The 25560-nt window shown below is 38.7% G+C and overlaps 1 protein-coding gene across 3 annotated transcripts in view; it reads right to left on the reverse strand.

The window, feature by feature from the left end:
- NKAIN3 (sodium/potassium transporting ATPase interacting 3) overlaps positions 1 to 25560 on the reverse strand; it is a 622933-nt gene that overhangs the window by 237352 nt on the left and 360021 nt on the right. For all 3 annotated transcript variants that reach the window (XM_082721220.1, XM_082721219.1, XM_082721218.1), the window contains exon 3: positions 25469 to 25549. In XM_082721220.1, the coding sequence (XP_082577346.1) occupies positions 25469 to 25549 (81 nt within the window). The remainder of the gene's footprint in view (positions 1 to 25468; positions 25550 to 25560) is intronic.

Raw genomic sequence — 25560 nt, forward strand, 5'->3', positions numbered from 1 at the left:
TGGTTAAGCATCTGCCTTTGGCTCAGGTCATGATCCCAGGGTCCTGGGATTGAGTCTCACATAGGCCTTCCTGCTCAGCAGGGAGTCTGCTACTCCCTCTTCCTCTACCCCTCCCCCCTGCTCATGCTCTTTCTCTCTCTCTCTCTCCGATGAATGAATAAAATCTTAAAGAAAAAGAAAAAAGGAATAAAATGTTGACAAAAAACAGAAACGACAGACCCGGCCCTCAAGGAAGTTGCAGTCTTCGGAGGGGGAGAGATACCAATATATGCTTTCTTTGTTTCTAGTCTTGAATAGGAAATGCTCCAAACGATGACTTATGCATGTGAAATCTATAAAAACTTCTTGATAAACTAGAACATAAACTAAAGTGGTAACAGTGAATAAAGGCATGACCTATGCAAAAACATTAAGAACAGAGCAAATGTATAGATTGGAGATACATAATACTGAGAGGAAAAGGGTAACTATTTAGTAATATCTGGAACAAAAAAACCAGAACCGGCTAGAAGAATTAAAGTGATTGAGCGTTGCATAATAAGAAACAACATTATACAATCTAAAAATGAAACATTTAGATTGGAAATGGGAAAAAAAAACTGGTAATGATAAAATTGGTTAGATAATGGGATAATTTGTCAAGAAACATCCTATTTTCAAATACAGGTGATGACAAAACGTATAAAATTTGCAAACCACGTATAAACCCAGCGGGGGAAACATTAGCACATCAATAATGTATTTTGTTGTGCAGCAACATATACAAGCACTTAATTCTGTATTGAGATAATGACACTTCAGCATCTCACTGACATAAGCCTGGATAGAGGCCCAGTCACATCTCCGTGCCCTGGGATTCGTGAGACATTTCCCAAAGCTGATGCGTAAGATAGCTTGATAGTCTTGATCATACCCTTTGTCCTCTGTGGGCTTCAGTGACCTCAGCCATGAAGCAGGGTAATGATTTAACTCACGGTGAAGAAAACAGTAACTAGCATTTATAGAGATCCCGCAGTGTTTCTGAGAGCAAGATGCTCTTATAGATACAGGCTGCTCTGGTAATAGTAGACTCCATCTTATGGGATCTAGGAGCCCGTGTATATGTGTGTTGTTAGTCAGGGGCAGAACTGGGAATGACCTTTCTGACACCAGCAGCCACCTTCTGTCCTGTGAGCCCTGTTCCCGCCTACAAGATCTAACTTCAAACCTCCACGAAACGAGCAACCTGAAGACCACCAAAGAGGCACCCTCTCCAGTGCTCTATTTTACCTCAAAAATAGTTCATATTTCACATGAAAAGGATTTTTTTTTTTAAGATTTTATTTATTTATTTGACAGAGAGAGATCACAAGTAGGCAGAGAGGCAGGCAGAGAGAGAGAGGAGGAAGCAGGCTCCCTGCTGAGCAGAGAGCCCGATGCGGGACTCGATCCCAGGACTCTGAGATCATGACCTGAGCCGAAGGCAGCGGCTTAACCACTGAGCCACCCAGGTGCCCCGAAAAGGGTTTTTTAAACTTCAGAAAAGTTGTGAAAAAGGAAGTTTCTAGAATTGCTGCAATCAGTACCATGTCTTGCTATTGATGAGCAGTTACATCAGGGCTGGTATCAACAGCATGTGAGGCAAGCTGATCCTACCATCTCTCTCCCCAGGTTCCTTTCCATCCAGCTCCTGAGTATTCTATGCTCTAAGAAATCCTTCTTTTTTTTTTTTTAAATTCATCTATTTGATAGAGATAGAGATAGCAAGAGAGGGAACATAAGCAGGAGTGGGAGAGGGAGAAGCATGCTCCCTGCTGAGCAGGGAGCCTGAGGCAGGGCTCCATCCCAGGACCTTTGGATCAGGACCTGAGCCAAAGGCAGACGCTTGCCCCATCATCCTATCCACAACCCAGGATGTGCTCCCACCGTCCAGCCTCCCTGGTCCCAGCCATGTCTAAGAGGAAAGCAGCCTCACTGCCTCTTGAAGGAATTCACAGTAGCCCACAGATGACTCTTAGAGCAATCCAACTCTCCTAGGACAAATGCAATGGAGAATTAATAGCTCGCATTGCATGGAGCACTATTGCTCACAAAGCTATATAAGCATATTTAATTTGGTGAGGTGTTGTTATCCATGTTTTTCAAATAAGGAACCTAAGTTTGAGAGAATCATTAGCTCAAGAGTCATTCCGCTGTTAAGCAGCGGAGCCATAGTTTAGATGCAGAATTTCTCACTGATGATTTCAACTTCTGTCCATCATCTCTTACAGCTGTTCATGGGCACTGGCTTTTTAAATATTTTTTTCCTGGAGGAGGCAGAGGATTAACTTTTTCCTTGCCCCTTTCCTCGTCCTGGCCACCAGCCCACCAACCACACCCTTCCTTTGAGCCATGGCATGTCCAAGTCATGCAGTTAGTGATTTGGCAAATGCATTAAAAAACTTGCTAAATATCCTCTTGTCCTTCACGGACCTGTTGAACAGAATTCATTGCCAAATTTGGCAACAGAGAGGCAAGAGAGGATGACGTACCGTCTGAAACTTGTGTTTTCAACAAAAGTGCATTATTTTTTCCTTGTTTCATTTCATGCTTGGTGAGTACTATTTTGGCACCTTGCATACATTGTCTCATTTGATATGTATGGGCATCCCAGGACAAACAGTGCTATTACTATGGGCATGTTATAGATGGGAAGACCGAGGCCAGCACAGCTAGGTGAGAGCTAGCAGATGAAGCTGGGGTTCAAAAACCAAGAGTGTGTTCCCAGAGTCCCTGCCTTAGCCCTGATGCCCCACTGCTCCCACGGATCTTCCTCTTTCCTCTTGCGGAATGCTGCAGAGGTTGATGTTGGTGAGGGCATGGACAGCTATGTTCACATAGCCTCAAGACAGCCATGATCTCGTATTTCTGATTCTATCCCAACACCTGTGCCCAAAAGGCAACTTGATATGTTTGCTCAGTAAGAACAATCTCTGGAATCTTCATTGATCTGAACCCAACCTCCCTACTCTTGGGAATTATTGAACCCAGCATAAAACATGAGTTCGTGTCAGGAGCAAATAGATCCATCTCTGCATTCCCATCTGAATGAGGCTTTTCTCCATGGAAATCAATGGAAGTTGAGCGGCTCTAAAGAGCTTTCCTGAGATGTGCTAATAGCAGAATCACTGTGGGCCCCCTCCTACTTATTGTGGAAGGAATGAGCCTTCAGGTGGTGCCTATATCCCAGTAGACAGGGTAGGGCTGAGGGCTAATAAACACAGAGATATCTCAAGGGCTTAGTGAGCTGGAAAGTTGGCCTTCTCAAAAAATTAAGCAACACAAAGTATAAGACTCATGAACTGTCATCCTACAAATTATTTAAACTCTCAGCACCTCTAACTCCTCATCATAGGGTTACTGTTTGGGTGATGCTGTGTTAACTTGTGTAAAATGTTTGTAATGGTGTTGGACTTTTGTTTAGTGAGTGTTCCTTAACTGTGACTTCTCTTTGCTGCTGACTCTCCTGAGTAGATAATAGGAAAAGGGAGATAACAGTGATTTTTATCTCAAAAGAGACCCATAAAAGGAGAATGAGGGAGGATATGACAATTTCCAGTTCCTTCTTGCTCCTCCACTCCTTTTTCGCATGCTACCTCTTCTTTGGAGCTCCTCTCAATTCCTCAGGCAGACCGGTCCTCCACCTGTAGGTCCCAATGCTTTATTTATTGCTCTATCAGATTAATTCTCACATTCATCATACTCTGACGAGGCAGGAACTAATACTGTCCCCATTTTCAGATGAGGAACCTGAGGTCTGATGTTCAGCAATCTGTTTCTCTCACAGAGCTGCTAAGCCATGGAGACAAGACTCAAATGGAGCCAAAATATAATCATTGGATTTAGATAACTCAGGGTAGCCCAGTGCTTAATTGGCTTTTGAGTCAGAAAAATCTGAGCCGGAGTCCAGGTTTCAGCATTTATTATCTATATGACCTTGGGCAACTCTAGTTTCTCGACCTGTTCAATGTGAATATTGGTGTTTACCTCTTGGGGCAAGTGAGGATTAAGTGAGATGGCATTTATGGAGAACGAGAAGGGACTTAATTAGCTGAAGCTTTTACTAGAATTATCTACCACGACCATACCTTATTCCCATCTTTATATTGCCAGCACAGTGTTCAACATGTCACAGGTATGGACAGATGCATGGATGGATGTATGGGTGGATGGATGGATGGATGGATGAAACATGAAGGATTAAGTTGAACTGAGAAAATTATGCTCTTAATACCACATCAAAGCAGTATTATACATCAGTTATTTTAACACAAATAATGTTATTTAATGCAAATATATTCCTTACTGGACATTTTATGCATAAAGTAATGAAAGTAGGAGAAATCATACAAATATAAAAGTTAGACATAGTCATAATTTTTATAAATCGCTATATCGATTAACATTTCTAGATACTTAAACAGTGTACAAATGCATGATTTTTTTTCTAACCAGAATATCCCATTTGTACACATATTACATTGCCTAGAAACACCTATTTATTATGTTACTGAAAAATCTCACCATCAACCATTGATACTCCATAACATTTTTATTATGGCTACTGTTTCTTAAATAAGTATTCTGTTACTTGTTACTTGGCATATGTTGATTGGTTCACATAAATTTAAAGTGGTGAGAAATTTTTTTCTGGTATTACTCATCTTAGAGGGGAAAAAGAACATCTGAAATCATCTTCCAGGCCTGTGACAAAAGGGGCACTTTATGACCTGGCTCCTGTCCAGAAGTTTCCCTCATTGCTGGCGGTTTTGAGAAACATTCTATTGCTATTACCCAAACAGAAATATGGCGATTTTTCTTTCCCTAAAGCTATGTAATAGACTTTGTATGTAATAGGCTTTGTAATAGACTTTCTTTTCCTATCTATATCTGTGTCTTCAGAGAGACATCTTTTTAGGGATTTTTCTCCCTCTCCTCTGGGGCCTTTAGGCCCCTTGAAGAGCTTGTAGCCAATAATATGTTCCCTCGATGTCATCATTCTGTCCTATATGCTCTGCTTAAAAAATAAATATTGACCCTGAGACATTTCCATTGGCTCCCAAACATATTGATCATTACAATTATGAGGTCAATAAGGGGAGACAGGTAAAAAAAAAGAAAGTGTATTTATAAATTCCCAGATCCATGAACTTTCCCCCTTTTTCTTCACCAGGCTGTGCTCTGTTTGATATCCTTCTGTCCTCTCGAGTCTTTTAATTATGCCTCATAGTTTGCTAATCTAAATGGCCTTCTTAGGGATTATGATCTGCCTCCTAAACTAGACATCTACATTAGATGTGTCTGGATTATAAACAGCTATATGAATACTGTTTTATTCAAGGCTATTATATATTTAATTAAGGAGGAAAATGTCATAGTGGTTATATATACAAATTTCATTTCCAGGAAAGAGTTTCTTAATTTTAGGTTGTTTTTTAGTAGTTGAATGCACTCGCCAACAGTAGCAATAGGTGGATACCCTTTGCAACAAGAAAGAATAATTAGTGTAAAGAAAAAAGAGGATGAAAGGGTTTAGTAGATCAAAGAATTTACGGGGTGAGGAGTGAAGAGATGCATGTCACTCTGGACTAGACCTTTGGAGAACAGGAAAAAGCAGCCTACCGGGAAGGGAGGTCAGTTTGAGTTCCCTTGTCTCAAGCCGCTTCCAATGGACATTGTTTACCCTTAGTTAATATTTAATTATTAGATAATAATATTTGTCTTCATATTTTATATAAAATATTATTATTTTTATATTATATATATATATTTTATAGCCTCACATCACCCATGAATTTCTTGGTTTAACAGTAAAAAAGAAAAAGAAAAAGAAAAAAGTTCTACTATGACTATACTAATTCAATCCTACATAAGGAATAAAATTACAGAATAAAAAAAATTAAGAATAAAATTACAGCTAAATTAATTAATTCAAAATGGATTGCAGACTTAAATATAAAACTTAAAACTGATTAAAAAAGTAAGAAAAATTTCAGAATCTAGGGCTAGGCAAAGAGTTCTTAGACTTGACTCCAAAAGTATTACTGACAAATTGGATATTACCAAATTAAAAATGGTTTGACTCCAAAAGTATTTACTGACAAATTGGATATTACCAAATTAAAAATGGTTTGACTCCAAAAGTATTTACTGACAAATTGGATATTACCAAATTAAAAATGTTTGCTCTGCTACAGAGTCTGCTAAGAGGGAAGGAAAGGCAAGCTGCGGATGGGGAGAAAATGCCCCAAACCACATCTGACAAAGGACTCGTATCAAGACTATACAAAGAAGTATATATAAAACTTATATAAAAAACTTACATAAAAAAACTTAACATTAAAAAAATCAATAAATCTCATTAGAACATAGGCAAAAGATGTGAAGAAGTATTTTACCAATGTCAAATAATCACAGGAAAAGATATTCAACATCATTCCGCCATTAAGGAAATACAAATTAAAATCACAATGAGATATCACTATGTACTTATCAGAATGGCTAAAGTCAATAACTGATAATACCAAATGCTGACAAGGATGCAGAGAAACTGGATCATTCATACGTTGGTGGTGGTATAGTCTCTGTAGAAATCAGTTTGGCACTTTTGTGTGAAACTGAACACACAGCAACCAAATGATCCAGCAATTACATACTTGGTCATTTATCTCAGAAAAATGAAAACTTCTATTTATACAAAATCTGTACACAAATGTTCACAGCAGCTTCATAATAGCCAAGTGTTGGAAAAAACCCAGATGTTCTTCAAAGGGTGGCCAGTTAAACAAACTGTGGTATGTCCATACTGCAGAATAAATACTCAGCAATAAAAAGGAATGAACTATTGATACATGTAATAACTCTGATGAATCTCTAGAGAGTTATCCTGAGTGAAAAAAGTTCATCCCTACAGGTTATGGACGGTATGATTCCATTTATATAACATTCTGAAGTGACAAAATTATAGACATAGAGAATAGATTAGTGGTTTCCAGAGGTTAAGGACTAGAGGCGAGTATGTGTCTATAGAAAGGTAACACAAGGGATCCTGTCGTGATGAAATGTAGAAGTGTATCGATGTAAATATTCTGGTTGTGATATTGTATTATATGGTTTTGCATATGCAAATTTGCCAAAATTGCCCACTGTGGCAGTTGGGCCAAAGGTGTACTGACTCTCTGCATTGTTTCTTGCAACCCTGTGGGAATCCGCAGATAAAAATCCGCAAATAAAAAGCTGAATTCAGACTTGGTTTTCAAAGGAGATTGATTATGTAGGGAAATGCTCTCATTTATAACCTGTGAAAAAGCAAAATATGAACCTATATTTTAAGTAATGACAAATTTAAAGGGTATATATATTTACCTATATGCTGACCCATGTGTATACTATATATACAGATATATACCGCACACACAGAATCTATATACATTGCTGAGCTCAACAAATGGAAATACTAAAATACTATGAGTGATGGGGGAAGAATAGAAGATAGATTTTTCCCTTCAATGTACTTTTCAGTTTTTAAAAAACATTCCTATATTACCTTTATAATCAACAACAACACAACAAAGCAGTTTAGGTCACGGCGACCCAGCCCACGCATACTTCACAACTTCAGACCTTTCCTAGTAGGGTGCCAGAAGAAATGGTAAATGATTGCAAACCTGGATCTGATATTAAATAAATTATCCTTCCTACTCTCCAAACTGATGACTTTTATAATTAATGGGCTAATTTAACTGCAAATCTTCCAGTTAGTAATATTAATTAAAAAGGAGACATGTAAATGACCTTCTGAAAAGGACTTATCTCTTAATTTGCCCACAAATGAGCACTTGCCATTACTTCTTAATCAATACCAGGAAGCTGGCTGGAATTAATGCGTGGCTTCCTCGTTTCAGCCACTTTTAAGAGCACTCAGGATCACCACATGCGGACTGTTCAAGGCCAACCCTATATTTCCCTTTAATTTACCTGACCTTTCAGGCAGTGAGTGAATTTAAGGCCTTTATAGGCTTGGCCTGAATAACTGGCAACTTTCATGACTTTAATCATGGACCAAAAGCTTTGGGAAATGTCAGCCTTTTCTATGCCATTGTTTAATATGTTAATAAGATCATTTACATCTTTTGCTGAGAACAGGACCTGATACATAAAGAAAATGGTAGGAGGTTGTAGGTGGATGGCGATGAATAAAACTTTTTTTTTTTTTTCCCATAGGAGGAAAGAGGAGTTCTTTCCTCATAATCTTTTTTCTCACATGAATGTGCCTAGCGGGTTCTAAAATGGACACTTGTAAGCGGATACAGTTGCCTCTTTTGGAGAGATCTGGTTATAGAGGCAGCATAGAGGTGAAAATCAACTCTAATGTCTTGCATATTATTCCTGGCATCCCTAAATTGTCCAGAATGGAACTTTCTAATACATACTTAATGTATAACTTTTCATACTTCATAGCTAGCCTTCTAGCTATGAAGCTAGCCACTTTTCATAGTTAGCCTTCAATTAATTCACTCCTCTTTCTCAAGAATGTTGTTGACTGTGTTCTTATGCATATCTTAACAAGAATTTTGCTAGCTTGCCAATAGTTAGGGAGACCCTTAAAACCACTGGCATGTTCTTTCTTTAATCTTATAATACCCATTGGTTGTTTCAGGCTTGAATGCTTCCATTCCCTGGATAATGTAAGTGGCCCAGGATGGGAACTGCCAAGTTGAATTCAGCTAAGATCAATAAGTACTTGCGTCCCATGACTGCACTACAACGAAGAGGTGAGGATGAGTCTGAATTATCTGTCCATGACAGCATCGTCTTCACATCTTATGTCTTACAGTTTATGGCTTAAACCAGTATAGGATTTCTCCATTTTGGACCTGAGGTCTAACAAAAACATTAGCACTATATCAGAATGCTTATTAGCTCAACAGCAACATGGTAGAAAAAGGTGTAAGGATATTTATTTTATTTTTTACCTTTTTTTTTTAATGAAGGGGAAAGCAATGCGAATTAAATAAATAATGGGAAAAAGAAAAACGAAAAGCCACCACAATGAATTGTTCATTGCAAGGGAGGTAATCGTTAAGACTACACCTGCTCTCAGACACAGCTAGATGGATGTGGATGGGACAGTAGTTTTGAACTGCCCCGCATTAAAATATTCCTCCTGTCCTTGCTATGGCTGGGCTGACGGCCAAGGCTGCTCCTAGATTCTGATAAGTCAATTAGATGGCACCAACCCCAAGTCTACGTCACTTCCCTGAAAGCATCCATGAACTGGTGCCTGATACATTGAGTTTGACTCTCTCTCTAGCCACTCGTTTTGCAGTGCTCACTAGCGATTTTAACTTCTCAGAGATACGGTTTCCTCATTTGCCCAGTGGAATGCGAGGCACGGGGCAGGACTCTTGGGGCCACATGGGGGGAGCTGCCATAGATCACGAAGTTCCATGCAGATGTTACAAGGAGGATAGCCAAGGAAGACAGCAAGTGAGGCAGTGGACGTTTCAAAGCCTGATTACAGGGTTGTGAAAATAGAAATTTCAGATAATTCAGAGCCAAAGCCTTTTTGAAGTCTGAAAACACGAATGTTGATTTATAGTCTTTGATGCCTGAATTCACAAGATGACAACACGAAGGCTTCTCATCATTTTGTGTTGGGTAGCCTTGCTGACAGCCATGGGGACAGGGTTTTGTTTATTCACAAACCTCACTTGTCTCTGCCTCTCAGGCTGCTTCGAGAAGACGAACCACTCCTTAGTGGTGGAGAAGGAAAAGAAAGTATGAGAACAGTAATAAATTTGCTCTGTTTTTGTTTGTTTGTTTTTCCCTTCCATGTTGTGTTTCTCTTACCTAACAGAGGTCACTGTCAATAATGGATATGATCTTAGTCTCGGAGACAGCATCCTAGTATTAAAAAATACATTTTCCAGATTTCAGTTGTCTGACCAGGGGTAAATTATTTATTGCCTATAATCCTTTCACTTTCTTATTTATGTCAGGTGAAAGGCCACTTTATTTGGAAGACTGATGTCAGGGGAAAAAGAGCCACCTCTGTTAACTTGCCTAGTATGCAGTAGACCTTCTCACGCTAGCCTCTTTGTTTCTTCTGACCAGCTTCAAGGCCTTTGCACTGAGAGATGGAGTCTTTGCTCGAAGGTGAGCTCTGTGTTATAAGAGTCCTCAGCGACACTCTGATTTACTCAGTGTTGCCAACTTACAGCTGAGAAACTACGACTCCCAGACTTCACATGGAGCAGAGACAGAATTTAAGGGTCTCTTATAACCCTGGCCTCTGATCACATTAGCAAATTCTGTGAGCTCTGCTTTCTCATTGCACTTCACATCTGATTACTCTCCCTGTGGCCACTGTTATGACCCTAGGCCAAACCCCTTCATGTCTGACCTGGTCCACCACAATTATCTCTCCATGGGTCCTCTTGCTTCCCCTCTTATTCCCTGCACAGTAGTCGCAGTGATTTTTGACTCTGTGATTCTACGGTGCTCAACCTTCCACTGGGTTCCCATTACCTGTGGACTAAATATAAATCCTTATCATGGTAGATGAGATTCCCACAGGATCTTGTCACTGCCCTGCTCTCCAGACACATGACCTGACCGCCTCACCTTGTTCATGGCACGCTGGCCACACAACACAGAACGTACATGCTAAGCATGCTTCTATCCTGAGGACCTGGCATTGCCCCATATGTTTCTACAGCTTCTCCCACTGCCCATTTCCAGGAAGTTACTCTCTATCCTCTTATCCTACCCGTCCCCCCAACCCCCTTAATAGCACTTAGCACAACAAGCTATTATGTCATGTATTTGTTTGCTTATATAGCCTGGCTCTGAAACTAGGATATAAACTATGCGAGAGCAAGTTTCTCTCATCTTCCAGGCACATCCTCAGCAACCACAATAATATCTGGCACAGAGCAGATGCTCAATGAATTTGTTGACCAAAAATGTCAGATTCCAAGGCTGAGAAAAGAAAATGTTTAAGAGAGTTGGACCTCATTTTAAAGAAAATTCCTAAAAAGATTATTTCTGAAAAATATGTGGAAAATGAGCAGCTGCCAGTGAGCTCTATGCCTTTGGCACATGTACCCCGGCATTACTTCTTGTTTTACATATGTGACAGTGTTTTGATGACTGTTGTCATGTTTTGTAAAGCCCTTGAGCTACTGGAAGGCAAATACAATATAAATGCAAACTAATAATAAACCACCTCTCTGTTTGGTACTCATAATAAAGTACACAAGGCTTTTGATGATTTACTGAAAAATAGAGAGTTTCTAAATGTAAAGAAATAGGCCAAGTCAAAATCATCATAGGCCCATCCAAGCAGCAAGGGACCTTAGCATGTAAACTCACCATGAATTAGACCTAGGAAACTCACTTCCTGATGATTTGAACAAAGGTGAAAGCTTCCCACCTTCAAGGCATTCTGTTAGAATGCCACTAATCTTTCAGTCAAACAGATACAATTCTGATTTTATTGTCTACAACACAGCTACCTCTAAATAAGTCAACATTTTTTCCCTTCTGGAGCACATCTTTTCTTACATTAAAAACACTATAGACAAAGAATGAATAATAAAACCTATGATTTAATTGGTTAGACCCACTCAAAGCCAAGATTATAGAAGTCATTTAAAACTTTCTTTCCATAATATTTTTGAATATGATTTTACTTTTATGGTAAGGAAATTAGAGTCCAAGTTTATATGACTTAATTATAGATGCTCATAATACATAAAGGAGCATATTTTGGAAAAGTTGAATGTGACTCTCTCATCCTGTTCCAAATCTATGTTTCTAAAACTGTCACAGAGAGAACACGTGTTTGCCTAACGTGCTTTCCTACTGCCTTTGATGGCAAAACAATAAATTTCCTGAGCCACTTTAGAGTTGTCAGTCTTTGACGTAAAGTTTTAAAAGTAATCCATTCATGTGGACTTTCATTGTACTGATTTTTTTTAATATTAAAAAAAAAAACTTCCGGGGAAAGTCAGAGTTATAGTTTAATATGAATCTCTGTTACGTAGTTGAATGTTTGGCTGTTATGGTAATGTTCTGGCATTTCATATTTTGCCTTTGCTATTGGACATGGAAAAGAGAAAAAAACTTATCACTTTTTCATTCCTTTTGGGAAAAAGATAATGTGTAAAAAACATTATTAAAGCAACACACAGGAGCTGCAATCAGGTTGTAAAGGAGTTTATAGACCCAGCAAGATGGGCAAATAGAGAACACGGAAAGAAGAAAAAAGGAATTTGTCTCAGTTTTCAGATTGGTGTTATTGCTGATAATCACACACATAGGAAGTCTTGACTTACTTCTCATATGGAAAGCTAAATTCTTTAAAAAAAAAAAAAAGGAAGTTACTGTTGACCTATGTGATTCTACAATAGGAATTCCAATTACAATTCTGATTTGCAAGGCTTAAGCTTGCTAGAAACCCTTAGAGAATTTAACAAATTAATGTAAACACTGGGAATAAATTTCAAAATACATCCAAAGTCCATTTTGTTGTTGTTGTTCAGCTCCCCAAATGACCAGTCACAGGTTATGTTTAATCACTTTTAAACCATGAGACACTACTTCGTGGCATTCTTCTATAGAAGTCATCCCTCAGTACACTTGAGAGTTTCAAATTCCTCTGGAAGTGAAGACTACCTTCATTTCACTTTTTTACAAGTTCAAATATGAAGAAATTATTGTTACTGACTTAATCCCCAAAGGAAAAAGAATGGGGAAAGAAATTACAGTAATAAAAAGGAGATTTTCCTTTAATCAGCTTCTTATGAAGAACTGTAAAGCAAGCTCCCGGTATAGGATGAAGGTGATCACACCTCCTCGACGGCACAGGACCAGAGAAATATAGGGACAACGATTTCTTCTCCAAGAAATAACGGCCCATTACCATGCTTTCTCCTGGACAAGCCAGTGCATTAGTGCACTGAGTCATGCAAAGGTGCTTAATGGCTCTGAGAGAAGGTGCATCACACCTCGCTGACAGGGCTCATTTGCTTATACCCCCCTTAATCCCAGCAGGAGGTGTGGATTCAGGGGTCTCCCAGAGCAGAAACCTAGAGATTCTTAGATAAAAGCAGTTCTTTACTAAACTTTATAACCTCATTCCAAATTCCAGTTGTCAGTTAACAGCTTTCAGGATGACATCTTAAATCAAGAAAATGTCACACGTGTACAGTAACTGGCCTAATCTTTTCTGTAAATTGCTGCCTGTGGTTTTCAAAAACATAGTAAATTGCTGGCAATTGACAATGTGTCTCCCCTGCACGGCTAACTTCACTTTTGCACAGTTAACAAATCAGGCTTAAATTATTCATCAGATCACCCAATGTCTAGGCTCTTCTGACTGTCATTGATTAGGGACCGTAGCCTGCCTGCCTTTTATACTGCAGAGAAATTCACACTCCCAACATCTAAGATTAATTGTACACAGGAAATGATAATGCTCTTTGTCTCAGTATCTCAGTTAATGGTGAGCACAACTCACTGCACAACTGGCATTTTTGCTTCCTATGCTGTCCTGAAGCAGGACAGAATATTTTCTCACATTAATACTTAAAATAGCCTCAATACCCCTTTATACTTCCAGTATACTGAGGAAGTGCTTTCTCTATTAATTCCATAATTACAGGGCAGGGAAAAAATGATGAGTTATATGTACAAACTAAAGCATCAGATGGACGGTTTAGAAATGATGCCATCAAACCATTGTTCATTGTTCTGGAAACAGGGTCAAATCAACTCCCCAGACAGCTCAACCAAATTGAATTTTTGTTGCTAAAATAAATGTGGGGGGAGAATGCTTGTTCTGAAAGGGTATCCTAATACCATTTTTCTTTTAGGAGCAGACATGGGATTTTTCAAAAAGCATATTTACCCTTCCTTGAAATACTTTTTTTTTTTTTTTTAGATTTTATTTATTTATTGGATAGACAGAGATCACAAGTAGGCAGAGAGGCAGGCAGAGAGAGAGGGGGAAGCAGGCTCCCTACTAAGCAGAGGGCCCGATGATGCGGGGCTTGATCCCAGGACCCTGGGATCGTGACCAGATCAAAGGCAGAGGCTCTGAGCCAGCCAGGCGTCCCCTTGAAATACTTTTTGAATCAGTACTGGCTCCAAGCTAAATAGTGCAGTTGTATGGTACAAAGTTCTTGCATTTGAGGAACACATCTGTTCACTTATGCACAGGGAAATTAACTTTAGATCATCCCCAAAGGATTCCCAACATCCTGGCATTTTCTCCTGACTGTGGCTGTCCAGGACACTAGTAGTCATGATCTGTAACTTGATAACTGCCTTGTTTAGAGCATGTCCCTATAAGAACACCTCCCAAAGGGAGTGACCTTGGCTCTGATGCATATAATTCCATGGAATTGTGTCACCAGTATCTGCTGGCCAGAAGAGAGTCTGAGAAAAGAGTGTAGGATGGGGGTGGGTGGATAGATGCAAATTCATTTCAGGAGATTTTTAAGATTCAAAGCATGTTTCTCACCTATGGTATGTCAGTAACAGCGTCTGTGTTTGTGAAAGGTGAGCTCAGTAGTACTTGTAATGCTGTTTTTCACTGAGTGTGTCCAATCCCCAGCCCTTCTTCCTTAGGACACCTCTTCGGATCCTGGTGAAGACTTTACTTATTTATTTATTTATTTCCTGCTCTGTGATTCCGTGCTCTTCTCCCTTCATTATTATAACACTGTTATTGTTATTTTCTTGTTATTGCTCATTTAATGTGTGTTGTTCCTAGGATACAGACGTTTTATGAGGAAAAGAAATGAATATAGTTCCAGTGCCTGGCACAGTGCTTCAAGTTAAGTAAATACAAAGTAAAAATATCTATAGAACTATATGTGATTAGTTAGACATTGTTTTTGGCTGTACCTATCAAGCCCCCAAACACATTTTCTATTATAAAAGAATTCTGGTCATAGGCAGCTCAGGGTAGTATGAAAATCCATAGAGTTACAAGGTTCCCAAGACTCCTTTTTACTTTGTCTTGCATTTTTTTTCTCATTCATGGCTAATGTACTCAGGGTCACTTCCTAGTCCAAGAAGGCTCTCACCACTGTGGTCATAGAATAATGGCCCCCAAATATGTCCATGTCCTAATCCTCACTGCCTATGAACATGGTACCTTCCAAGACTAAAGGGCTTTGCAGAAGTGATTGAAGTGAAGGGCCTTGATATGCTGAGATTAACCTGTGTTATCCAGGTGAGCCCAATCTAATCTAATCAGTGCTTAAAATTTGAGAAGTTTTCCCGGCAGTCAGAAATCAGAGAGATGGCAGAATGAGAAGGATTCCAGCTGCCGTTGCTGGCACTGACGATGGTGGAGGGCCTCTTTAGAAAAGAGAAGGAAAAGATTCTTCCCTAGATTTTCCAGAAAGGAATACAACCCTGCTGACACCTTGATTTTATTTTATTTTCCTTCATTTTAGTGAGATATAATTGACACATAACACTGTCTGCATTTACAGTGTACAACATGATAATTTGATAGAAGTATATATTCCAAAATGATTGCCACAATAAATGTAGTTGACATTTACCCCTTCCATTTTTATTTTCTTGCGATGAGAATGTTTAAGATCTGTTCTCTTAGCAAATTCAACTATAAAGTATACAGTACTGTCAATCACAGTCATCATATTGTACTTAGCATCCCAGAACTGATTAACTTTCTAACTGAAAGCTCGTAACTATTGACCACCTTCACCTATTTCTCCAACTCGTTAAGCTCCACTTTTGGCAACCACCATCTCTGTACCTATGAACTCAGTTTTCTTAGACCCCGCATACAAGTGAGATCATACAGTATCTTTCTCTGCCTGACTTATTTCCCTTAGCATCATTTATGTCATTAAGGTCCATCCGTGTTGTCACAAATGGCAAGATTTCCTTCCTTTTTATGACTGAATAATATTCCTGTGTGTGTGTGTGTATACATATCAAATACATACAGACATTGATCACATTTTCTTGATCCGTTCATCTGTCCATGGACACATAAATATGTACGCTGTTTCCATGTCTTGACTGATATAAATAATACTGCAATGAACATGGGGGTGCAGATATTTCTGTGGGACAGTGATTTCATTTCATTCGGATAATTCCCAGACGTGAAGTTGCCAGATCCTATGGTAGATCTATTTTGAATTTTTTGAGGAACTCCCATACTGTTTTGCATAGAAGTTATTTGACATCTTGACTTTAGCCCATTGAGACTCGTAGGATTTCTGACCCACAGAAGAACTGTAAGATTTATATTAAGTGTAAGATTTGTATGCTTTAAGTTACTAAAGCTGGGCCTGTTTCTAAACTGTATGGGTTCCTTAGTGGCCTTTCCAGAAGTTCTTCATAATTCTTCTGCTTCTATCTCAGTGGCCAGAACTTAGACTCTTACAGGGGGAAAGAGATTCATGTTTTTTACCACTTCTGTCTCACAGGAAAGCAGGGTTTTCCCGGACTCTTCATCAAAAGAAGGGGGAATAGAGATAATAGAAAGTAACTGGAAATTTCAGCCACCGTTTGTTTAACAAAAACATAATTAGATGAATATAGTAGAAAACTAGGAAAATGACATAATCTACATAGAAGTTGACCTCCCATTTGGAAATTAATTCAACAAATGGATATCCTTCCTTTAAATTTTCAGTTCTCTAAATTTCATTTAATTTTTGCCTCTTCCATTTAATTTTAATCTGAGAAACTTGTGCTTTTAAAATTTCTATACTTTTAGTAAATTAAGAACTACTGTTACTCAGATTCCACAACTAAGAGAGCTTGAGTCAAACCAGCTTCCACAAGGACAGACTAGAATTACTTGTTTAATACCCTAATTTTTTTCTTCAACTTCACCTTTCATCTGAATGTGAAATATTCCGTCTGGTTTTTGTAGTAAACTGGAAGATCCCCGCAAAAGCCCACCCTCCGAGGGAGCCCAGAGTGCCAGATGCTTGAACGTGCTTATTGTAGCACAAATGATTCCTGTCAACCCAGCTGGATGGCTATTGCTGCTTGACTTCTGTTATTCCTGAGTCAAGAATCAGGTGGAAGGAGACTAAAGCCGAGAACTTCCAAACGGTGGAAGAGATACAGCCTGATCCCTGATTACCAGACACATTGGGCTTGTTTCTGGTTCCCCTTTCATCCTGTCTTCCTGTGCCTCTGTTCCCTGCTCTGGGCACTTTTTCTCTGTTGTCCTCACTGTCCGTCCTCAGAGAGGACATGGAGGGCTGAAATAGCTCCTGCCTCCCGACTCTTGTCCCCCGGTGGGTGCGCGCTGCAGCCTGGATCCCAGCCAGCTCTGCTGGTGGGCAGACATGACTTACAAGGACCTTCGTACTAAAGGGCAGGTCATTACAAAGACTTCTGAATTACTCTGTTAGCGCTCCCTGCACCAAGAGAAAGCAAAACAGACCTCCTTTCCTACCTGTCATCTTTGCGAGTAATCTCCTGACCAATCATTTTTTTCACATCTTCTCCTATATATCTGGTTTGATTTTCTTATTGTTCTCATCATCCTGCATTCTCAAGCTCATCCTTTCTGAGCCAGGGATCCAGAACTTGTGTGCCACAGCAGCTGGTGGGACCACACTGGGCTTCCCGGTGGCTGCCATGACAGATCTATGTACAAATACTTTTAGGGCCATTTGAGTTCAAGCTCCCAATCAGTCTGAGGCATCAGGCCCACACTTCCCCATACCATTCACAGCACAAGAGAAACTCTCTGTGCAAAGAGAACTTCTTAGAGATTACCACTGCTACCTGTGACGGTCCCCCGCCCCAGGTTACATAGGAGAATTTGATACAAAGCATGTAAATGATTTGTGATTGCCTTCATCTGAGAGTAGTGTTGAGTAATTGTTATCACAGGCTCCTTTGTTTGTACGGGGTCCTTGAGCTTAAGGTTCGTTAGTCGTAATCTGGCCCTGTGGTGTTTTATTTTATAAAACTACTTCATGATATAGGCTGCTATTCTGGTTTTAAAAAGTAAATAAATAAAAATAAATAAATAAATAAAAAGTAAATAAATGCAACTAATCAAGCTCTCTTTTTAATCTTGTGAACACTGGAAATGTCACCTGAAATTCTTCATCACCAGGCTTGTACTCTGAATTGACGTTTCATAAAAAAGATTGTGTCTTCAAAACAAACTAATTAACATCACAGCAAGAAATCCCAAAACCGTAATGGCATTTACTCATGTTCTATTCACTCTACACATTGTTCTAAAATGGTCTTATGTTCAACTGACTGCATCAAAAATTCTGCAGTAGCTACTTTAAATTGTCTTTATAAACATAGCAAAGCATTTGAATATAAGCTATAAAAATGTGGTCTCTGTAGCAACAAAGTTTTCTTTTTTTTTGTTTTTTTAAAGATTTATTTATTTATTTATTTGACAGAGAGAGAGAGAGATCACAAGTAGGCAGAGAGGCAGGCATAGAGAGAGAGAGGAGAAAGCAGGCTCCCTGCCGAGCAGAGAGCCCAATGCGGGACTCGATCCCAGGACCCTGAGATCATGACCTGAGCCGAAGGCAGCGGCTTTACCCACTGAGCCACCCAGGCGCCCCAGCAACAAAGTTTTCTTAAAGATCATGCTTACATGGAAATTCAGCAGGCATGGTCAACTCAGAATGCCTTAATTTATATAACCCGTGGCTTAACAAATTACATATATTAGAATAATTAAAGGTTTATTAAAAATAAAGATCATTGGGGCACCTGGGTGGCTGAGTGGGTTAAAGCCTCTGCCTTCGGCTCAGGGCATGATCCCAGGGTCCTGGGATCGAGCCCCGTATCAGGCTCTCTGGTCAGCAGGGAGCCTGCCTCCCCCTCAACCCCCGCCTGCCTCTCTGCCTACTTGTGATCTCCGTCTGTCAAATAAATAAATAAAATCTTAAAAAAAAATAAAAGTAAAGATCATTTAGGGGCGCCTGGGTGGCTCAGGTCATGATCCTGGGGTCCTGGGCTAGAGCCTCCTTTAGGCTCTCTGCTCAGCTGGGAATCTACTTCTCTCTGCACACCCCCATCATGCTCTCTCTCCCTATCTCTCAAATGAATAAATAAAATAATTTAAAAATGAATGTTATTCAAGGAGAATTTTATTTATTTAATTTTAAGGAGAATTCGACATATTCGAAGACTGTTAACATCGGCAGAAGCCACTAGTAACAGCTGGAAAGACTAAGGCCAGCATGATGTCAGAATCCACCAGAATCCACAACAGCTATAAGATGGTGAAGTAAGCAGTTGACTACTTCCTGTCTCCTCTCCCAGAGGAGTGGAGACACAAGAAGGGAGAAGAGAGGGGTATGTGAAGGCCTTAAGGATGGACAGCTCTAGTGAGGCCACCACAGATTTGAATCAGACAGGAGACTAGTGTTTAATGACCAAATCTACCACAGAATCTATATACCAGGTAATAAGGGTTGGAAATAGGGTTTGAGCCAAAATAGTTGAGATTCCCTTCACTCTAAAAGAAATAAAACTATTTTATAATTATAATCCAATGAGTTGAGACAATAAACGCTATACAGGTACCACGTTTACCTTTCTTTCAAAGTTGACCTCAGGCATATGTTCATTATAAGAATATGAATAAACTACAAAATTTTTTTTAAAAAGCACTTCTGTGTAGTTTTCCAATTCTTTTTTCCTGTATCCTTATTCAATACAGTTATTCTAGTCATATAGCCAACAAAACTACTGTTAATAGAATAATACATCCATCTGCTTTTATGGGGGAAAAAAACACAACCTCTTTGAACCGCTACAGAAGGGCATAAGATTATCACACAAAATTCTGATTAAAAACTCCTGACACCACCCACCCCGCAACCTCTATTAAGCAGCACGCTTCAGTTTCTATAGGTCATTGGACTATAACATAGGGGCAAATGATATTTGTAGAGCAAATGTTTTCAAAAACTTTGCATTTGATGAAATTTATGAAAAATAAAGTACTAAGTTTAAACTAGGTTATGATTTTCTTTATATAGAAAAGAAGCTACAGGGGAAAACAATGATCTTCCTACACAAAGAGGGACCCTGAAGATTCTGTTTTAAGAAGTTGTGTTCACTTAGATCCACGCCAAAAGAAAAAGTATAGTTTAAGTCTTTTGGTATAAGAAATGCATAACTGTTTATGCTGCTTTCCTTTTTTTAAAAAAAATAATTGTATTATTTTGGGGAGAAAAAAGGGTTTAGATATAAAAGGCGAATGGTACACAAGGAACCAAACATAAAGATAAACATTTGCAAGTCTTTGGGTCTTCTGTCAATTTAATGCCTGGAAGCAGATTGTGATGGCTCTTCCTTTATGAATCCTTAATAACTGGGTAGATATCCGCCACCACTTCCATCTTCCCCAGTCAATAGCACAGACAAAAACATTCTGTCTGGATAGCAGGATAAGTATATAACAATATATTAATTCAGTTCCTGAAATTGTTATTCTAGGGAGCTGAAAGAATTTATGCATTTTCCCAGTGTCTCATTGATACAGATATGACATTTACTTCACGATAGAGTTAATAAGATACCATTCTTGAGGTTCCAAATTTAGGCATAGTTTTGCTGGGTTTCTAGGATGCTCCTGTATCATTTGCTGCTACATGACTCTCAAATAAAGATATTTTGTGCCCTTAGCTTCACCCCTCTGTAAACATCATATTTCAAGATTCCTTTTGAAAAATGGCCACGTAGGAAGAAATCACGAAAAGGAAAAGATAAACCCAAGTTTAACATTCATTGCTAGATTCAGTAAGTTGCATTTATTTAAATAAAACAGGAATATACTATACATCATTGATTTAGTTTGAAACTGTCATCTGAAAAAGAATTCTTTGAGACAAAAATATTTAGTCCGTTTGTAAGAAATAATTGATAGATTGTAGACAGTGGAAGGAAACTGAAGTTCTATTTCCTAAGCAATTGCTCCTGTACAAAACTGAATTGACTATAAAAGTTTTCTACTTGAAAGTGCCAGTCCAAAGCCACAGTTAGTGGAAGAAGCCAACCTTGAAGGAAAATGAATCTTGAGTAAGAGAGAGAATTTTTTCAGTAAGTACAGAGAAACAATTCACAGTAGGTAATAAGAATGAGCCTTGAAAAGAAAAATTATCTCATTGATCTTGCCTGGCTGCTCAGGGAAAATATTCAACTGAAGAATCTCACAAGAGAAGAGGATGCTTCTGTATGAAATGGTGATAATTTAAGTCCAAAAAACCAAAATAACAACAACAACAGAAACCCCCAAAAACCAGAGAATGCTATTATTGCCACTAGGGAAATGGCTTAAAATTTCCTTAAGAATCAAAATACCTACAAATCAGGTCCCAATGGAAAAAGTCCAGTTGTTAAAACATGATATAGAGGGGGAAAAATGAAGGTAGGTTTCCTTTTGAGTGAAGAAAATGCAAAGCACCTATGTCTCTTCCCCACCCTTGTTTATAAGTTTTGAAAGACCCCTGACCAAAGCAGATGATTAGTAAGATCTTCATAGAACCTGTTGACATTCATTTTTCTGTCTAAATTACGCTCGTGCACATTCTGAATTCTAGAAAATGGGACACACTCAAAATTCTCTAGGATAGCAACATGTAAGCTCTGCTCACCTTTTGAGAAAAAGAGGTTAGAAGAAATATTAGCTGAAAGTTGGTACACGTCAGAGTAAGCAGGAGCATGGCATAAGACATTAGCTTCAATTTCTTTGGAATTAAAAAGAAAGTACTACCTGGGTTCTTAACATAACTTATTTCGCAGTCTCTTTAAATGTAGCAAATGAGTTGAGTTTTCATATTTACATTCTGAATGTATTCCTAGGGAGGAAAAAATGATTTCAAGTCTTGCAACCTCCGAAGAAGTAGCAATAACTTATTAATTGTGCCCTGGGTGATCTTAAACTGTGGCAGAAAAACAGCCTTAGAGACTTCCAAAGATGCATAAAGTTCTCCTAGGGGGAACAGTAGGGACACCGGGAGAATCTAGCTGCAGAAGTATTTCAAAAAAAGCCATTTACATGTTGAAGGAAAGGATTTAATTAATAGTGTTACAGCTGTGAAGTTAATATGCAGATCGGAGGTCCTATCACAAGGGACTGTTACATATTTTTTAAACAAGTCACTCAGTCCTACATTTTTTCCCATTACAGCATTTGCATAGTAATAAATATACATCCCGAAGGCTTTGGGATGAGAATCATGATGTCTGTTAATTTCTTCAATAATAATAAAGATGATGATGTTGATGGCAATTATGAGAAACGCTATTTACCGAAACCTCACTCTTTGCCAACCAAGATCCTTTCTAAGTCCTTTATATGCATTATCTTATTTAATACTTTCAACACTTCAGTAAAATTATTGCTGCGGTTTTCCTCAAAGGAAACAGAGACTCCAGGAGATTATGTAAATGCAGACCCATAATTATCGCTGATCCCACCACACATGTACACCTTCCTCAAAAACAATCCAGCAATTTCCTTCAAGTTCTGGAAGATCTGAGGAGAATCAGGACCCTCAAAACCAGTGACAAACACATGATGCACAGCTGATTGGCAGACGAACTAAAAAGGAGAAAAATATCTGGATGTTGGGATCAAGAATCCCCATGGAGGTGGGGGGGCGCCTGGGTGGCTCAGTCATTAAGCATCTGCCTTCAGCTCAGAAAATGATCCCGGGATTCTGGGCTTGAGCCCCGCATTGGGCTCCCAGCTCAGTGGGAAACCTGCTTCTCCTTCTCCCATTCCCCTGCTTGTGTTCCCTCTCTCACTGCCTCTCTCTCTCTGTTGAATAAAAAATAAAGTCTTAAAAAGAGAAAAAAGAATCCCTATAAGAGCCCAAATGTAGAATTGTTCATGCCCACAACAGTGGGCACTAACAGTTAATAAGAATGGTTACGCAGTTCCTATCACCGGAATAACACTGAGAAGAGACAGGGTGGAAATCAATCGGAATCCAGTTTTGGGGAAAAGATCTGTTATTTTAGAATGGATATTTTAGGCAAACAACCAGGCCAAAGGATACTTCTTTTCGTCTATTCAAGTGAGTAATGCCAAGAAATGCCTTCACAAACTAGCAAGAAATAGCTCTAAAAAAGTACATCCCAGCATATATGGAGAAGGAATTTCTTATAAAAACTGCAGTCCAGTCTGGAAAGGTTGCAGAGGGTCTTGGGTTTGTCAAATGTCCTTAACTCGGTTCAAGTTTTCAGAATAGATTTCCTAAACTGAAACTGAGGCTCAACTGTGGCTAACCAGGGAAGTGTTCCCAGCCTTTGAGGCAGTTACTAGAAGGAGAACAACAGAAAATCTTTGGAGTCATCTATCTTTTTAATGACCTAGAATAGTTGGTTGATTGTCTAATGGTACTTGAGTGCGTGATGACATGAGAGACTGGGTCTAGTATATCCGTCGTGTTTAACCTCGCCCCCAAAGAAATGAGAAAGAGAAAAACCCTTAACAGGCATATTGATATTAGAAAAGCAGTTACAAAAAGCAATTCCTTCTGAAGTTACCTTGCACAGCGGAGGGAAAACAGACTGGTATGGAACAAAGACTGCTATTACCTTCTTACCACTTGCGAGGGTTGTTTTGAAGATCACCTGAGTCACCATAAATGATGGGCTTAGAACAATCCTTCATACCCCCACAAGAGTTGATTACCACTACCATGTATCGGCAAACTGGTCCCGTTTTTCTCTCTCACCAAGACTTAACGAGGTTAAATGATTTGCCTAAGGGCCTGTGGTTAATAAGTCCTAAAGACAAGATTTGAGAGAGACTTAGGATTTGAAGTTCAGTTTCCTCTGAGCGTACCATGTTACCAATTCCACAGGACCAGTTTCTTCTGGTCTAATATTTTACCAGAAAATTCGGTTTATATGGAAGAAAATAGAAGAGAATTACTACCCCATACAGTAATGATTTAAAATGACCATTCAAATTACAAGATATAAAATGCCATGGTTTGAAAAATGCTATGCTTAACTTATTATTCACATTTATTATATTCACAAAATTTGCATTTTAAAATTACTTTATAATCTGCACGTTACAGAAGATAGCAAGGCACTGATTTAAGTACTTTTTTCTGTCTTAAAAATTAGAGATAGAATGTGATTAATAGCACAAATATTAAAGGTAGGTACTTATGCATTCGTAAAAAAGTCAGTATTAGCAATGTCATTTTTGGCTCCCAGAAACATTTGCCAATGTGAGAAAATGATGACAAGTTCTAATTATAAAGTTATTATAGTGTAGAATCAAGAGTGACCAACTTGGGAGGTTCTGGAGAAAATCTTTCAGGGAGTTTTGCTGCTTAGAGGAATCAAAAACTCTTTGTTACTCTAGTGGACTTCAGTGGAGCCTTACAATTCTGAGTCTGAGCTGGCCTATGCAAATTTCTAAGATCTAAAGCTGCAAATGCTCGTAGAAGACCATTATGTTACGCAGACATTTTCAGACGATCATACAATAGAGTAAGTGAGCAGACACAGAGTCGATAACGAGAAATCTAAAAAAAGAAACAAAACAAAACACAACAACAAAAAACTACAGCTTTCTTATTCTTCTTGTAATTATACTGTTCCATTTCTTCTCTATGATTTCTGCAAATAAAAATTGTGCTGGTTTAAGAGGAAAATGTATGAGACACCCAGCTAGAAACTTTACTCAAGATGCTTTTACATTGGGATGGCCATCAAAAGCTGGTTTTGCAGGAGTCACCGTGAAAATTGTGTGCTCTGCTGACACTAGTCATAGACAGACAGAAATGAGGCTGGTAACATGTTGCATCAAGACAGCTCTCTTCATCTGAGCAGAATTTCAAGATGCACTTAGTTGTTAGTCAAGTGACCCTCCAACTACGCGTATAAGGCTTTCATCCTTTGTCACACTTTTTTTTTTTTTTTCAGAATTCGTATTGAAGCAAAGATAGCGACTTGTTATTCATATTGATTATATTAACATTTTCATTAATCCCCATTTCCACTTTAAATTATAGGAATGCTTAAAACCATTTTTCACTTACTATTTGGGACTGTTGTCATTGTAACATGAAGCCTCTTTAAGCGGGACACGAGGATACACTAAAAGCTGAGTTTCAGTGCAGCTTAATAAACCACCACAATGCCAGTTGTGAAATTTTGAAATCCCATTAAATTAACACTCTCCCAAGATCATTCTTTTCTGATCAGTATCCAAACTTATTTTCGATTAGTATTACATTTCTAGAGTTACTTAGATTACTCTCTCTTTCTCTCCCTCTCTCTCCACACACACACACACACACACACACACACACGGACACACACACACACACTCTATACACACACATACATATAGTCATAATAATTATTTATTAGTGTACTCTTTTTAAAGTGTACTTTAAAAGCATGATAAACTTACCTTAGAGAGTCCACCTACTTCCAAATAAAAGCAGATAATGAACACATTCCAGGTGACCCAGAGGGCAGTCCATACTGTGTACTAGAAAGAAA

The sequence above is a fragment of the Mustela nivalis genome, assembly GCF_964662115.1.
Source record: "Mustela nivalis genome assembly, chromosome: 2".
In the NCBI taxonomy this organism is placed as follows: domain Eukaryota; kingdom Metazoa; phylum Chordata; class Mammalia; order Carnivora; family Mustelidae; genus Mustela; species Mustela nivalis.